We start from the raw sequence: 17,522 nt of genomic DNA, 5'->3' as shown, positions 1-17,522 counted from the left end.
AGAGCATTGCGTGGCCAGCGGCCTCGCCACAGTAATGGCTGCTGAGCATGGAACGGGGCTGCTTCTGGCCAGGGCTGGGGAGGCCGAGTGAAGCCCAAGAACGGTGGAGTCTAGAGGGCACGGCCCAGACCCAGCTCTGTGGATCCCAGAGACTCGTGGAACTTGGAGTCAGGGGGCTCCCCACCCACAACCGGATGCATTGGAGGAGGCACGTGGGAAGGCACGCAGGCTTTATTTTCCAAAAGTTTAGCATTTACAATGCATTCGGGGATAACATAAGGTTATAAAGCACATTTGTTCCTTTAGTTTATTTGCTACGGAAGTTCTGTGCAATATTAATGTTCCACATCATAGCTTTCTGATACAGCGGATGAATTACTATAGTGAAGAAAAACAGAAAAAATAGAGATTCACAATATGTTTAGCAGTAGCCAATGCCTATTTTAAACCATATTTACTACTGAATTTCTACTTTATAATTGCTAAAAATCAAAGATTATTATAGATAAGTTTGGTTATCTATATTATAGATGTTATATTACCTATATTATAGATAAATTTGGTTCTTATCTATATTATAGGTAACTTATCTATATTATGAGGAGTCCAACTAAAAAGCTAAACATAAAATAAATGTATATGTTTTCATACATTAGCATTGATTTATAATTTACCAGGCAAACTATGAAATGACTATGTAAAAACAATCAAAATTCATTTATTCAGTTTTATATACTTTGTTTCTTAGAAAAACCTACGGCTTAGGGAGACAAAATAAAAGGTTAGTCTTTATTTTTTCCCCATTAATATGACGTTCACACATGAAAACAATAGAATTAACATGGAAATAATTTTCATTTTATAGTTAATATTCAGGTTGCTGACTTTAATTTTTTCACAATTTCTTTATTCAGTTTATAAAAATACTTTATGTAGTAAAATACACATTCTAACCATTTTTAAGTGTACAGTTCAGTGGTACTAAGTACATTCATATTGCTGTGAAACTATCACCATCTGTCTCCAGAAACATTTTCATCTTGCAAAAATGAACTTCTGTGCTCAGTAAAGAGTAACTCCTCATTGAATGATACGTATTCAACAACTTCCCATCCTCTGTGGCCCACAAACACAAGAAAATATGCTCAATATCACTAATCATTAGGGAAATGCAAATCAAAACCACAATGAGATATCTCCTCACACCCATTAGGATGGCTACTATGTTTTTTTAAAAAGCAGAAAATAACAATCCTAGCAAGAATATGGGCAAACTGGAACCCTTTTGGACAGCTGGTGGGAATGAAGAATTGTAAAACTACTGTGGAACACAGTATGGTAGTTCTCAAAAATATAAAAATGGAATTACCTAATTTCAATTTTGCAATTTTTTTCTTTGGCCAGACATTCTTAAGTTGTCCTTCTGTGGAATACTCTTGCTTATATACTTTTCATGCAATATTTAAAAACAAAATCAAATATTGATTATCTTCTCCAGTTTGTAGAAGGAAACAAAATAAGGTTGGCTTTTTTACAATTCATTTTTCCACACTTCCTTCTAAACATATAGTATTTGTTTGACTTACAAACAATAATAACATAAAAAATTAACCTCCAAATAGCCAAAATTTTTATTTCACTGAAGTATTTATTTTTTAACCATGTGCTTTTGGTTGTGATATATGTTGTATGTCATATTTATTTAAATAGTCCCATACACCTTAAAGACTTTATTTTTTATATATTTTGTTAATCCACATAATTGATAATTAATGTATCAAGATTTACTGTGTTGCTATTAAAGAATAATGACTTTCTGACTCTCTATGACCTGAGCACATTTTTGAAGTCTACTATACCTCACTGAAGGCATGATAAATAATACAGTTACTCATGATTTTATTAAAATCTCTGTTAACTAAAAAGGAGCCAAGTGCTAATATCCAAGACAATGGGGGAAAGGCCTTGAAGACATTTCAGGGACCTTTGTAGCAGCTCTTTCCAAAATATAGAGATGCCATCCTTATGTTCAAGTAGGTCAGAGGCTAATAGGAAACTAGACATATTGAAGAAATGTCATAGCTAGAAATACTTTACAAATTCATTTTTAGGATGTACAACTTTCCCTGGGAATGCAGTTAAAATAATCTATCTTTCTCTATCAAAAGTAACTACAGAAAGAATGTCGCATTTGAGATTTAAGCTAATTGGGTGAGTAAATAAACTTTTTATGAGAGTAATATTAAATTATTCAAAAGTTTTAAGTGTGAGTGTTAATTTTTCATCTTAGAAAGATTTTGCAAGATGGTTGTTTGGGAAAGTGGTTGTTAAATAAAATTTATGGGAGGTTATTGTTGAGCTGAGTTCTTGCACTAGTCTCCAACAGAACAAACTAAAATGGAGCCATTCATCCTAAGGTGCCATGTAACCAAACTGAAACTAAGTTGTTTATCTGACTTTCCAAGAAAATCAGGAGAGGAATTAAAGCCTAATCTTTACACAGGTCAATGTCAGCTTATGTGATAAGAAAGTGCCCTCTGCTCTAACATTTGCAGGGAAATATAACCTGAAGTCACCTAATGTTAACCAGTCCACTTTTTAATGTCATACTATTTCCTTGTTTCTGCTGAAGGTACCTTATAAAAATTGCTTCCTGTATTTTTATGAAGTTCAAATTTTCCTTATGGATCATGATTTGTTCTCATGTAAAATAACTCTTGGTATAGTTCTGGGTCTCCAAAAGTTTTGTTTTCTTCAAAAAGCTCCATAACTTTATCTTTACATTTATGTTCATGAAATAACTTTTTGATTTTCTGTTTTGAAATAGTTTCATATTCATGGGACATTTCAAAGAAATGCACAGGAAGGTCCTGTGTACCCTTTACCGAACCTCCTTTATGCTAACATTTTGCCTAACTATAATATAATATGAAAATCAGAAAATTAATATTAATGCAATTCACAGAGATTTGTCATATTTCACCAGGTATACATGATCTTATGCTGGCATGTGTGTAGTTGTGTGCAAATGATCACATGTGTAGTAGCATATAACTATAATCACATTAAGATACAGAACTATATTATAAACACAAGACTTTTTGATGCCTTCCCCCTTTATAGACATACACATCAAACTCTCCCACAATTCCTAGTCCCTGACAATCATTAATCTTTTTCCCATACTGATTTTTTTTCTATTTCAACAACTTTATATAAGCCCAATCACACAGTATGTCAGCTTTTGAAACTGGCTTTGTTTTAGTTAGTATATGTCATAGTATGGATTTACTCTGCTTTTGGTAACCATTCACCTACTGAAGAGCATTGAAGTCATTTCTAGTTTTTCATTATTATTAATTAAAGTATTATGAACATTTGAATTCAAGTTTCTGAGAGAACATAATTTTCATTTCTTGGAGATAAATGTCCAAGAGTAAAATTTTGGTCTGTATCTTTTTTTAAGATAACTTAATTACAACAGAGGATAGGAAAGTGTGAGTCTAAGGATGCTGTCAAAATCAATGGAGACTGTGATGGTAAACAATTAAGAAAAGATGGTGTATATATATACACACAAATATATATATATACACACACACAAATATATATATATATATGTGAAACAAGCTAAATTATACAGCAGCTAGAAGTTTAACAAAGACAACCAAAGAAAGAGGTCACTAAGGATGGTTCTTTGGGGATTAGAGGGGAGAAATAAGCTTCAAGGGCTAGGTTCAAAGACTATTTTTGCAAAATCACTTGGATTTAATTGATCAGACTATGGAGCAATTTATGCTCCAAGGCATGTTGAAAACAATTTAGCAATCAGCCTGCAATTGGTATAAGCTAATAGGTGGGTGTTACAACCACTGTAAGAAGAAGATATCCTAATTAGAATGTGAGGGGTGAGGTGTGTGTGCGATAGAAGCAGAAATAAAGTGATTGCATTAAACCAAAAAGCTTTTGCATAGCAAAAGAAACAATCAATGAAATAAAAAGATAGCCTATAGAATGAGACAAAGTATTTGCAAACTATATATCTGATAAAGGGTTTCATAATATCAAAAATATGTGTGGGAGGCCAGGCACCATGGCTCATGCCAGTAATCCCAGCACTTTGAGAGGCTGAGGCAGGAGGACTACTTGAGCTCAAGAGTTTAGACAAGCCGAGGCAACAGACAGAGACATAGTCTCTACAAACTTTATATATATATATATGTACACCTACACATATATATATTTGTCTGTGTCTGTGTGTGTGTGTGTGTAGATCTCATACAACTGAATAGCAAGAAAGCAAACAACCTGATTTAAAAATTGTCAAAGCAGCTTAATAGACATTTCTTCAAGAATACATAGAATTGAATAACAGGTATCAGAAGGTACTTAATATCACCAATAATCAGGAAAACATAAATGAAGACCACTATGCGATATTACATTCTACTTAGAATGGCTTACTTCACATCTTAGGTTAACATGATTGTTATTGAAAAAAGGGAAAAGAGAGCAAGGTTGGTAAAGATATGAAGAAAAAGGAACTCTTGTACACTGTTGGTGGAAATGTAAATTGGTATAGCCATTATGCAAACAGTATGAAGGTTCTTCATAAATGAAAAATAGAACTACCATATGATGCCACAACCTCACTTCTGGGTATGAATTCAAAGGACTTGAAATCAAGATCTTGAAGAGATATTTGCATGACCATGTTCATTGTAGCATTGTTCACAATAGCTATGATATGGAAACAACCTAAATTTCCATCATGGGTAAACAGATAAAGAAAATGTGCCAAATGTATGTAATGGAATATTACTCATCCTTAAAAATGAAGAAAATTCTCTTATTTGTTATCACATGAATAGATGTAGAGGACATTATGCCAAGGGAAATATGCTAGACAAAATTTGTGTGAAATATGTCAGACAAAAGTTGCATGATCTTAACTATATGTGGGCTCAAAAATAATCAAATTCATAGAAGTAGAGAGTAGAACAGTGGTTGCCAAGGGATATGGGAGCAGAGAATGGGAAGGTGATGGTTAAAGGGTACAAAGATTCAGTTATGCAAGATAAATTCTGGAGCTCTGCTATACACCACAGTACCTATAGCTAACAATACTGTATTGTATGCTTGATATTTGCTAACAGGGTAGATCTATGTCAAGTGTTCTTACCTTGGTAAAACAACAATAGTAATAAAGAGTTTGGGAGGAAATTTTGGGAGGTGATATATTTATGGCCTTGATGGTGATGATGGTTTAAAGGGGAATACTTATTTCCAAACTCATCAAGATGTATATATTAAGTATGTATACATATTTGTATGTCAGTTATACTTCCATGAAGTGGTATAAAGCTGATAGAATAACTAGACAAAAATAATCAGCAAGGATATAGAAGACTTGAACGACACCATCAACCACCTTGACCTACCTGTATTCTATAGAACTCCCCACCCACGCCGTGGGTATTCACAATAGTAAATATACCTTCTCTTCAAGTGTATTTGGAACAGTCTTCAGGACAGACTATATACTAGGCCATTTAAAAAGTCTCAAAAAATTTAAAATGATTTTAAATTTACAATGATTGAAATCATATGAAGTATATTTTGTGCTCAACTAAGTTGAAAATTAACAAGACAAAAAATATGGGAAATCTATAATATTTGGGAATTAAACAATATTATGAGCTTATTACTCATAAAGAATAAAGAATAAAGTGCAATAATTCAATACTGACCCTACAGACATTAAAATGATTACAAGAAAATACGATGAATAACTTTGTGCAACAAATTACACAATTTTGAAGAAAGGGACATATTTTTTAAGTCACAAGCTTCCAAACATGACTTAATAAAGAACAGAAAATCCAAACAGATTACAAGAATAAATATTTTAAAATGGTAAGTAAAACCAACACCAATGTGTAATTAGATCTAACTAGAAGGGCACTTAAAATAATGTACCAACTATATTCTTTTCTGACCTGGTAAGTCTTTGGTACAGCATAGTATACTCATGAAGAAAAGTTCTAGAACATTCAGAATTTAGGCTTGCCCCAATATAATAACAAACTATTGAAAAACAAAATTATAAAGATACCACTTACATTAGATTTAAAATAGTATATTTAAGAATTAATATAAATGTTATATAACATGCATGACACTGGTTAATGACTAGGATAATTTAGCCTAATACATTAATCCTATATCACATTTACCGCTTACACTCTGTATTCTCTCTGTTGCATAATTTCCTTATTTCATTTCTCTTAAAGATCACAATGGTGAAAATTATGAAAAACGGCAGAACAATGTAGAAACTCAGAATAAACCAGTTGTTCCAGTGTGCATTGTAGCCTTTTTCAGTATAAAATTCATCTAGAAATGAATCATATCATAAATTAGCGGGGACTCAGTGGATATTTAAATACATTTATATTTTTTTCACCTTAATCATATATGTGTATATATAAAGAGGTTTTAATGCATTGCAAACTACTAGGAAAAAATAGAACATAAATGCAAACTACAGTGCTATATTTTTCATGGATTTCTATTTGTTTACACATATTTATTTAATATTAATCTGCTGTATACATGTTTAGAGTGCTGTTTGCTGTATTCAGCTTATTTGTAACATCAATACTTTAAAAGTTAATACAGTAATAGGGATTAAGTTACAATTTTTAAAAATGTATACTTTGAGAAACCACCATCCCACTCACTTGCTAAATCAGTTTTTTCCCTTAGAGAAAACCATTTATAAATGACTCATTTCTCTCCATCGAGTGTCTATGTTCTAATACATATACCTATGCTTCTATCTGCATTTATATCTATATATCTATACATTACATGTGCCTCTGTGTGCATGTGTGTATGTGTGTATCTTTCCACTCATTGACATTCTATAAGCATATTATTCCCTTTGGTTATTTTTTTATACTTAAAAAGTTGAGATATCACACAATTCTGAGAAGTATACAATATGTAAATACATTAGCAAAATGAGTAATGAGTTAACTAAAGAATATACACATTCCCACACTCCAGGTCTCAAAAAAGATCCTGTTATAATTCCAAAGCACTGTGGGACATTTCCTAATCTTTTGTCCTCTCCAAAGGTTACAAAGGTCATGATTTGTTTAATTATTTAGTGAAATTTATTCATGTATATAACATAGTAACAAAAATGTGTGCCATAAAGTTGTACCACTCAAAATACATTTACATTGAACAAGACCATGTAACCAGCAACAAATTTTGGAAACATAACTCCCCAACTTAGTTTACCAGACACTATCTTTCCCAAAGAAAATCACTAATTTTGCCTCTAACAGCATGAATCTTATTTTCCTTTCATTTTGACTTGGTATTAATATAGACATATTAGCTATACTTGTATCTTTTGATATTGCATACACTTAGAAAAATAGATGTAGGATGTACAAGTGCAGTTTCGCTGCATGGATATGTTGTGTAGTGGTGAAGTCTAGGCTCTTAGTGTACCCATCATCGGAATAGTGTACATTGTATTCAATAGGTAATTTTTCACCCTTCGTATCTCTTTCACCTTCCAACGTTTTGGAGTCCCCAGTGTCTATTATTCCACTGTGAATGTCCAATGGTACCCATTGTTTAGCTCCCACTTATAAGTGAGCACATGCAACATTTGGTTTTCTGATTCTGAGTTATTTCACTTAGGTTAATGCCTTTCCCATGTTGCTGGGTTTTGGTTTTTTTATGGCTCAGTAGTATTCCATGATGTATGTATAAAGAGATATAAATATAAATATGTATTCATCAATGGAGGACTGGATAAAAAACACATGGTATATATATACACACACACACATAGTATAACCAACAAAGTAGGCAGACAACCTTACAGAATGGGAGAAAATATTTTTTATATATATATATATGCACCATGTGTTCGTTATCCAGTCCTCCATTGATATATATATATGATATCAACATATATCACATGATAAGTGTGTGTGTGTGTATGTTCTTTATCCAGTCCTCCATTGATGGACACTTAGGTTGATTCCATAACTTTGTTATTGTGACTAGTTCTGCAATGAACATATGATGTATACTGATTTCTCTTCTTTTGGGTAGCTAGTCAGTAGTAGGACTCCTGGGTTGAGTGACAGTTCTATTTTTAGTTCTTTAAGAAATCTTCAGAGTGTCTTCCATAGTGATAGTACTAATGTACATTTCCACCAACAGTATACAAGTGTTCCCTTTTCTCCACATCCTCACCAACATCTGTTGTTTTATGACTTTTGAATACTAACCATTCTGATAACATGATAACTCATTGTAGTTTTAATTTGCATTTCTCTGATGATTAGTGATGCTGATCATTTCTTCATACTTTTTTTGGCCTCTTGTAAAGTGTCTGTTCTTTTGTAAAGTGTCTGTTCATGTCTTTTGCCAATTTTTTGATGGGGTTGTTCATATTTTTCTTTTTGAGTTTTTTAGTTCCTTGTAGATTCTGGATAACAGTACTTTGTTAATATATAGTTTGCAAATATTTTCCCTCATTCTGTAGGTTGTCCGCTTACTTTGTTGATAATTAGTTTTTCTTTGCAGACGCTTTTTAGTTTAATTAAAAAGTCCCATTTGTCCATTTTTACTTTTGTTACATTTGCTTTTGAGGTCTTTGAGTTATAAATTCTTTGCCTATGCCAATGTCCAGAAAAGGATTTCGGAGGTTTTCTGTAAGAATTTTTATACTTTCAAGTCTTACATTTAAGTTGTTAATCCGTCTTGGGTTAATTTTTGTATAAGTTGAAATACATAGTTTTATTCTTCTGCATGTGGCTATTCAACTTTCTCAGCACCATTTATTGAATAGGGTGAGCGTGGATCATTTTTGACGGATTTTAAATGTTATATAAATGGAATTATAGTGCATACACATTGTTTTCTGACTTTGTTCATTATTACTGACTTTTGAAATTCACAGATGTTGTTGCTTATAGTTGTAAAATGCTTATTCTAATTGATGCATACTATACCTTTGCGTAGAAATAGCAAGTGTTAATCCCAGCACTTTGGGAGGCTGAGGCAAATGGATCACGAGGTCAGGAGATCGAGGCCACGGTGAAACCCCGTCTCTACTAAAAAATACAAAAATTAGCCGGGCGTGGTGGCGAGCGCCTGTAGTCCCAGCTACTGCGAGAGGCCGAGGCAGGAGAATGGTGTAATCCCGGGAGGCGGAGCTTGCAGTGAACCGAGATCGTGCCACTACACTCCAGCCTGGGCGACAGAGCGAGACTCCGTCTTAGATAGATAGATAGATAGATAGATAGATAGATAGATAGATAAATAAATAAAAGAAACAGCAGGTATTAATTTCTGATATTCTGACAGATATTTGGATAGTTTGAAATTTGAGGTATTACGAAGAGTGCTGCTGTGAATATTTTACAGCATGTCTTTTGGTCAACATTGTGTTTGAAAATCTCTCAGACATATGCATACATGGGAAGTGTCAGTGCTTGCATATTATCGTATTGAACATTAGTAAATATTTCCAATGATTTCCCTAAGTGGTTGTAACCATTATATTCCTATTAGTAGTAAATGAGTGTCTTCATTTTTACTTATCTTAGGTATTTTTCGTCTTTCCCTAGTTACTCTTCATGTAAAATGAAATGCAAACACCACTGTACAGTTGGATGAAATGTCACAAATATAATCTCACAAATATAAACAAATATTAACCCTCACAAATATAAGGCAAACATTCTAAATATAAGGCAAACATTCTATTTTTTTTGTTTTGATGTGTTAGTTTTTTCACTTAATGTAAAGTGTTTATAAAATTTTATTTGATAATAGAATAGGTTTAACTAGTGCCTAAGAGTTGGCAACAAAATAGTGTAAATTCTTTTATAAATTATTTCAATTTTGTTGTTTTAACAGCTTTACTGAGAGATGATTGACATAAAATAAATGCCCACATTTTAGGTGTATAATTTGATAGGTTTTGTTATATGTATACTGCCATGAAACCATAAAAATGCAAACAATGCATATATCCATAATCCACACACATTTCCCATGTCCACTAATCCTGCCATGCTGCCACTCCCCACACAGGCAGCCGCTAACCTGCTCTGTATTCTTTCATTATACATTAGCTTTCATTTTTTATACTTATATGTAAATAGAACAAGACAATATGTATTCTTTACAGTCTAACATGTTTCATTTAGCATAAATGTTGAGGTTCCTCCATATTGGTGTACATAACAAGTTTGTTTCTTTTTCTTGCTTGATAGTATCACACTGTATTGAAAGACTACACATTGTTTAGCCATCTGTTGATTTATATTTACATTGTTTCCAGGTATTATCTATTACAAAAATTGTTACTGTATACATTTTGATTTATATTTATTGTTTCCAGATTTTATCTATTACAAAAATTGTTACTATATACATTTATACCCAAGGCTTTGTATGGGCGTCAGCATTCTATTCTATTGGGTAAATAGTGTAATAGCTGTATTATATGGTGATTTATATTTACCTCCTTAAGAATCTCTGAAACTATAAATTTTGTTTTAAATATCAGTATATGGTTCCTACCCCCATATCTTGGCCAAAGTTAATGTGGTCAGCCCTTTTAAATGCAAGCAATTTTTAAAGGAATGAGTAGCATCTATTTGTGATTTTAATTTGCATTTCTCCGATGACCTATGATGTTGGGCATCTTTATATATACTTATTTTGTCCCCCTTTTCTATAGAGTTGGTTTTTAAAATTAAATTTCAAGGATTCACTATATATTCTGAATACAAATACATTATCAGGTGTATATTTTACAAATATTTGTTAAGAAGCAGTGGCTTGCTCTTTTATTCCCCTAACAGTGGCTTTTGAATAGCAAAAGTCCTAAATTTTTTATGTTGTCCAATTTATCACATTTTGGGGTCATATTTTTGGTGTCATACCTACAAACTCTGTGCTCAAAGTCACTGAGGATTTCTCTCTCTCTCTCTCTTTTAAATTATACTTTAAGTTCTAGGGTACATGTGCACAATGTGCAGGTCTGTCACATATGCACACCCATGCCATGTTGGTGTGCTGCACCCATCAACTCGTCAACACCCATCAACTCATCATTTACATCAGGTATAACTCCCAGTGCCATCCCTCCCCCCTGCCCCCTCCCCATAATAGGCCCTGGTGTGTGATGTTCTCCTTCCAGTGTCCAAGTGCTCTCATTGTTCAATTCCCACCTATGAGTGAGAACATGCGGTGTTTGGTTTTCTGTTCTTGCGATAGTTTGCTGAGAATGATGGTTTCCAGCTGCATCTATGTCCCTACAAAGGACACGAACTCATCCCTTTTTATGGCTGCATAGTATTCCATGGTGTATATGTGCCACATTTTCTTAATCCAGTCTGTCACTGATGGATATCTGGGTTGATTCCAAGTCTTTGCTATTGTGAATAGTGCCACAATCAGCATACGTGTCCATGTGTCTTTATAGCAGCATGACTTATAATCCTTTGGGTATATATCCAGTATTGGGATGGCTGGGTCAAATGGTACTTCTAGTTCTAGATCCTTGAGGAATCGCTATACTGTTTTCCACAATGGCTGAACCAGTTTACAATCCCACCAACAGTGTAAAAGTGTTCCTATTTCTCCACATCCTCTCCAGCACCTCTTGATTCCTGACTTTTTAATGATTGCCATTCTAACTGGTGTGAGATGGTATCTCATTGTGGTTTTCATTTGCATTTCTCTGATGGCCAGCGATGACAAGCATTTTTTCATGTATCTGTTGGCTGTATGCATGTCTTCTTTTGAGAAATGTCTGTTGATATCCTTTGCCCACTTTTTGATGGGGTTGTTTGTTTTTTTCTTGTAAATTTGAGTTCTTTGTAGGTTCTGGATATTAGCCCTTTGTCAGATGAGTAGATTGTAAACATTTTCTCCCATTCTGTAGGTTGCCTGTTCACTCTGATGGTAGTTTCTTTTGCTGTGTGGAAGCTCTTTAGTTTAATGAGATCCCATTTGTCAATTATGGCTTTTGTTGCCATTGCTTTTGGTGTTTTAGACATGAAGTCCTTGCCCATGCCTATGTCCTGAATGGTATTACCTAGGTTTTCTTCTGGGGTTTTTATGATTTTTAGGTCTAACATTTAAGTCTCGAATCCATCTTGAATTAATTTTCATATAAGGAGTAAGGAAAGGATCCAGTTTCAGCTTTCTACTTATGGCTAGCCAATTTTCCCAGCACCATTTATTAAATAGGGAATCCTTTCCCCATTTCTTGTTTTTCTCAGGTTTATCAAAGAACAGATGGCTGTAGATGTGTGGTATTATTTCTGAGGACTCTGTTCTGTTCCATTGGTCTATATCTCTGTTTTGGTACCAGTGCCATGCTGTTTTGGTTACTGTAGCCTTGTAGTATAGTTTGAAGTCAGGTAGCATGATGCCTCCAGCTTTGTTCTTTTGACTTAGGATTGTCTTGGCAATGCGGGCTCTTTTTTGCTTCCATATGAACTTTAAAGCAGTTTTTTCCAGTTCTGTGAAGAAACTCATTGGTAGCTTGATGGGGATGGCATTGAATCTATAAATTACCTTGGGCAGTATGGCCATTTTCACGATATTGATTCTTCCTATCCACGAGCATGGTATGTTCTTCCATTTGTTTGTGTTCTCTTTTATTTCACTGAGCAGTGGTTTGTAGTTCTCCTTGAAGAGATCCTTTACATCCTTTGCTCGTTGGATTCCTAGGTACTTTATTCTCTTTGAAGCAATTGTGAATGGAAGTTCATTCATTATTTGGCTCTCTGTTTGTTTGTTACTGGTATATAAGAATGCTTGTGATTTTTGCACATTAATTTTGTATGCTGACACTTTGCTGAAGTTGCTTATCAGCTTAAGGAGATTTTGGACCTAGATGATGTGGTTTTCTAAATATACAATCATGTCATCTGCAAACAGGGACAATTTGACTTCTTCTTTTCCTAACTGAATACCCTTGATTTCTTTCTCTTGCCTGATTGCACTAGCCAGAACTTCCAACACTATGTTGAATAGGAGTGGTGAGAGACGGCATCCCTGTCTTGTGCCAGTTTTCAAAGGGAATGCTTCTAGTTTTTGTCCATTCAGTATGATATTGGCTACGGGTTTGTCATAAATAGCTCTTATTATTTTGTGATACGTTCCATCAATACCGAATTTATTGAGAGTTTTTAGCATGAAGGGCTGTTGAATTTTGTCAAAGGTCTTTTCTGCATCTATTGAGATAATCATATGGTTTTTGTCTTTGGTTCTGTTTTTATGCTGGATTACGTTTATTGATTTGCATATGTTGAACCAGCCTTGCATCCCAGGGATGAAGCCCACTTGATCATGGTGGATAAGCTTTTTGATGTGTTGCTGAATCCGGTTTGCCAGTATTTTATTGAGGATTTTTGCATCGATGTTCATCAGGGATATTGGTCTAAAATTCTCTTTTTTTGTTGTGTCTCTGCCAGGCTTTGGTATCAGGATGATGTTGGCCTCCTAAAATGAGTTAGGGAGGATTCCCTCTTTTTCTATTGATTGGTATAGTTTCAGAAGGAATGGTACCAGCTCCTCCTTGTACCTCCGGTAGAGTTCAGCTGTGAATCTGTCTGGTCCTGGACTTTTTTTGGTAGGTAGGCTATTAATTATTGCCTCAATTTCAGAGCCTGTTATTGGTCTCTTCAGGGATTCAACTTCTTCCTGGTTTAGTCTTGGGAGAGTGTAAGTGTCTAGGAAATTATCCATTTTTTCTATGCTTTCTAGTTTATTTGCTTGGAGGTGTTTATAGTATTCTCTGATGGTAGTTTGTATTTCTGTGGGGTCGGTGGTGATATCCCCTTTATCATTTTTTATTGTGTCTATTTGATTGTTCTCTCTTTTCTTCTTTATTAGTATTGCTAGCAGTCTATCAATTTTGTTGATCCTTTCAAAAAACCAGCTCCTGAATTCATTGATTTTTTGGAGGGTTTTTTGTGTCTCTATCTCCTTCAGTTCTGCTCTGATCTTAGCTATTTCTTGCCTTCTGTTAGCTTTTGAATGTGTTTACTCTTGCTTCTCTAGTTCTTTTAATTGCGATGCTAGGGTGTCAATTTTAGATCTTTCCAGCTTTCTCTTGTGGGCATTTAGTGCTATAAATTTCCCTCTACACACTGCTTTAAATGTGTCCCAGAGATTCTGGTATGTTGTATCTTTGTTCTCATTGGTTTCAAAGAACATCTTTATTTCTGCCTTCATTTCGTTATGTACCCAGTAGTCATTCAGGAGCAGGTTGTTCAGTCTCCCTGTAGTTGAGTGGTTTTGACTGATTTTCTTAGTCCTGAGTTCTAGTTTGATTACACTGTGGTCTGAGAGACAGTTTGTTATAATTTCTATTCTTGTACATTTGCTGAGGAGTGCTTTACTTCCAACTATGTGATCAATTTTGGAGTAAGTGTGATGTGGTGCTGAGAAGAATGTATATTCTGTTGATTTGGGGTGGAGAGTTCTGTAGATGTCTTTTATGTCCACTTGGTGCTAGAAGTTTCATATTTTGGTCTGTAATCCTTAATTTTTGAACATGGTGTGAAATACAGCTCTAAGTTTATCTTTTTTACATATAAATATATTATTATTCTAGCACAATTTGTTTAAAAAGCTAAACTTTATGCATTGTATTGCTTTGAACGTTTATTAGAAATCCAATTTCCATATATTTGTATGTCTGTTTCTGGTTTCTTATTCTATTTTGTTGACCTGTATGTCTGCGTTAATGACAGTACCACACTGACTTGATTACTGTAACTTTATAGTGAGTTTCAATATTGGGCAGTGTATTTCCTACAACATTTTTTTTCTTCAAAGGCATTTTAACTATTCAACGTCCTTTGCTCCTGCCGACGCTCAAAAGCGCTCGCCCTGACTCCTGCACCCACTTACCTATGTTCTCCCTCCTTCAAGGGTTGGACCACAGCAGGTCCCACTGTGTGGAGTTTGCCCGTGCTGGCACTGAAGGAGCCAGCTGGTTCCAGTGCTCATGCACTCTGGTTCCCGCCTCATTCACTCACACACTCCCTCCTGCAAGGAGTTGAGAACTGCAAGTTGTGCAAATGAGGCACCCCTGTCGCAAGTCCCATGAAGGGGTCACGGAAATATCCCGCTTCAATATTGCCTTCATTTATAGAAACAATTAAAGTATAAATGTGTATGCCATCACTCAAAATGTGATTGATTTACTATTATTTCCTAAAAAAATGCATGTGTATTTTGCCATATTTTTCAAAGTTCATTGAGAATAAACACTGTATGGTACAGTTTTTTTAGCAGCCTACAAAGTTTGTAATAATATGGAATGAAAAACATTTGTGTAATTTTTATTATTCTATACGTGAATTTCAAAAATTTTATTGAATGACATTTGTTGAAACTTACTGGTACTGTGTTCTAACTTATTTGAGTTAATTGAAGTTGAATGTCTCTGGGAATATCTGATTATAAATATTGTGTAAGATTACAGTAGTCACTCCCCCTTATCTACAGCTTTGGTTGCACAGTAACAACCATGGGCGACCACTGTGTGAAAATATTAAACGAAAAGTTCTGGAAATCAACAATTCATAAGATTTAAACTGCATGCTGTTCTGGGTAGCATGATGAAATCTCCCGTCATTCCTTTCTGTCTCACCCAGGACCTGAATCCTTCCAAACGAATACATACTGTATACGCTACCTGTCCATTAGTCACTTTGCCATCTTAGTTATCAGGTTGACTGTTATGCCATTACAGTGCTTTGTTCAAATCACCCTTATTTTACCTCATAATGATCGCAAAGGGCAAGATTAGTGAGGCCATCAATTTGTATATGCCAAAGAGAAGGCAAAAATTCTTTCCTTAAGGAAAAGAGTGAATACTTTGACTTAATAAGGAAAATATATTAATACATACATATTCCAAATATATGTAAGAAAAAATGTATATGCATACTTACAAATGTATGTGTATATTTATATTTTAATATTTACATAAACATGTTTATATGTATAAATGTCAACATTTGACAAAATATACATACAAAATATACATACATACATATTTTCCTTAATAAGGAAACTATTCATTGCTAAGATCTATGGTTAAAACAAATCTTCAGTCTATAAAGTTGTAAAGGAGAAAGAAATCTGTACTAGCTTTGCTGATGTATCTCGAACTACAAAAGTTAAGACTGCAGTGCATGATAAACGCTTAGTTAAGACAGAAAAGACAGTAAATTTGTAAGTAGAAGACATGAACAGAAAATGTGTTCTGATTAACAGCAACGTGTTGTACCAGAAAACATTTGAACCTGTAGAAATACTTCAGCATGGAATTCCCTGAAATGAGTGAGACATTTATTGCAAGTAAGAGATGGTTATACAAATTCAGAAATATGTCTGGACTGAAAAATACAAAAATTACTAGAGAGGCTGTGTCTGCTGATGAAAAAACAGCTTCCACATTTCCAGCAGAGTTGACGTTAATCAGGGAGAAAGGATATCATCCAAAGCCAGTTATCAATTGTAATGAAGTCAGTCTTCTGGAAGAAGAAGACCAATAGAACCTACAGTAATGAAAGTGCAAAGGAGGCGCCAGGGGATAAAACATGGAAGGACAGTTAGTCATTGCTGTTACTGAGCCTAACTGATGAATTAAACTTTATCATAGATATGTATATGTAGGAAAAAACAGTACATTTAGAGCTTGGTGCTATCTACAGTTTCAGGCATCCACTGAGGGTTTTAGAATGTATCCCCCACAAATAAGGAGGGACTACTGCAATGTAGATGAAGCTACCATTCAAGATAACTTAGATTTCTTTAATTAGCTTTATATAAAACAACCTTGTATTTTGCCTTAGAAAATAAATATCCACTTACCAGATTTCTGAAAATTTCCATCATCAATACTACCCCCTGGGGAACCAAACTGGAATTTACAATCTGGAGGTTTATGTCCAGGGAAGCATTGACAATTACCAAAATTATTACATATCTGAAACAGAAAAATACAGAAACAGTTTGAATCATCTTAGTCTTTGTATCTGATATAAATACCTAAACTTCATAGAATAATTATTTTTTCTTAAGATTATTATGACTATAAAATATGAGAAATAGGTTAGAAAAAGTAGTAAAAATTTTCACAACATAATGGCCAGATGGCAAAATACCTACATGAAAGTTTATTTCTGGCCTGAGCATGTTTAATGTCTTCCTCAATCATCTTTAAAAAATAAAATTTAATAAACTTGTAGCCTTCATATTCAGAGAGGTTAAATTTTTTTAATGACTGTTATCTTATTTTGTAATTTTGTAATTTATTGTCACTATTTGGACATTTTCTATTCATGCACTTCAATGTCTATACAAAGTATTGTGATAAAATAAACATCAATCGACTTGGCCACTTTAATTCCTTATCCTAGTCCCTTTTCAACATTTGATAT

At 34.0% G+C, this 17,522-nt stretch overlaps 1 protein-coding gene across 8 annotated transcripts in view; it reads right to left on the bottom strand.

Moving 5' to 3' along the window:
* Positions 1-213: 213 nt before the first annotated feature.
* ADAM18 (ADAM metallopeptidase domain 18) overlaps positions 214-17,522 on the bottom strand; it is a 148,603-nt gene continuing 131,294 nt past the window's right edge. For 6 of the 8 annotated variants that reach the window (XM_021942253.2, XM_021942247.2, XM_021942251.1 and 3 more), the window contains 3 exons: positions 16,954-17,068; positions 6,244-6,396; positions 214-378 (listed from right to left, as the gene is read on the bottom strand). In XM_021942253.2, the coding sequence (XP_021797945.1) occupies positions 308-378; positions 6,244-6,396; positions 16,954-17,068 (339 nt within the window). In that variant the 3' untranslated portion in view covers positions 214-307. Of the gene's footprint in view, positions 379-6,236; positions 6,397-16,308; positions 16,638-16,953; positions 17,069-17,522 lie in introns of those variants that run through there. The other 2 variants (XM_021942248.2, XM_021942254.2) reach the window with 2 other exon arrangements.

This window comes from Papio anubis, chromosome 8, assembly GCF_008728515.1.
Source record: "Papio anubis isolate 15944 chromosome 8, Panubis1.0, whole genome shotgun sequence".
Taxonomy (NCBI): Eukaryota; Metazoa; Chordata; class Mammalia; order Primates; family Cercopithecidae; genus Papio; species Papio anubis.
This window is presented reverse-complemented; position numbering and strand designations above follow the sequence as displayed.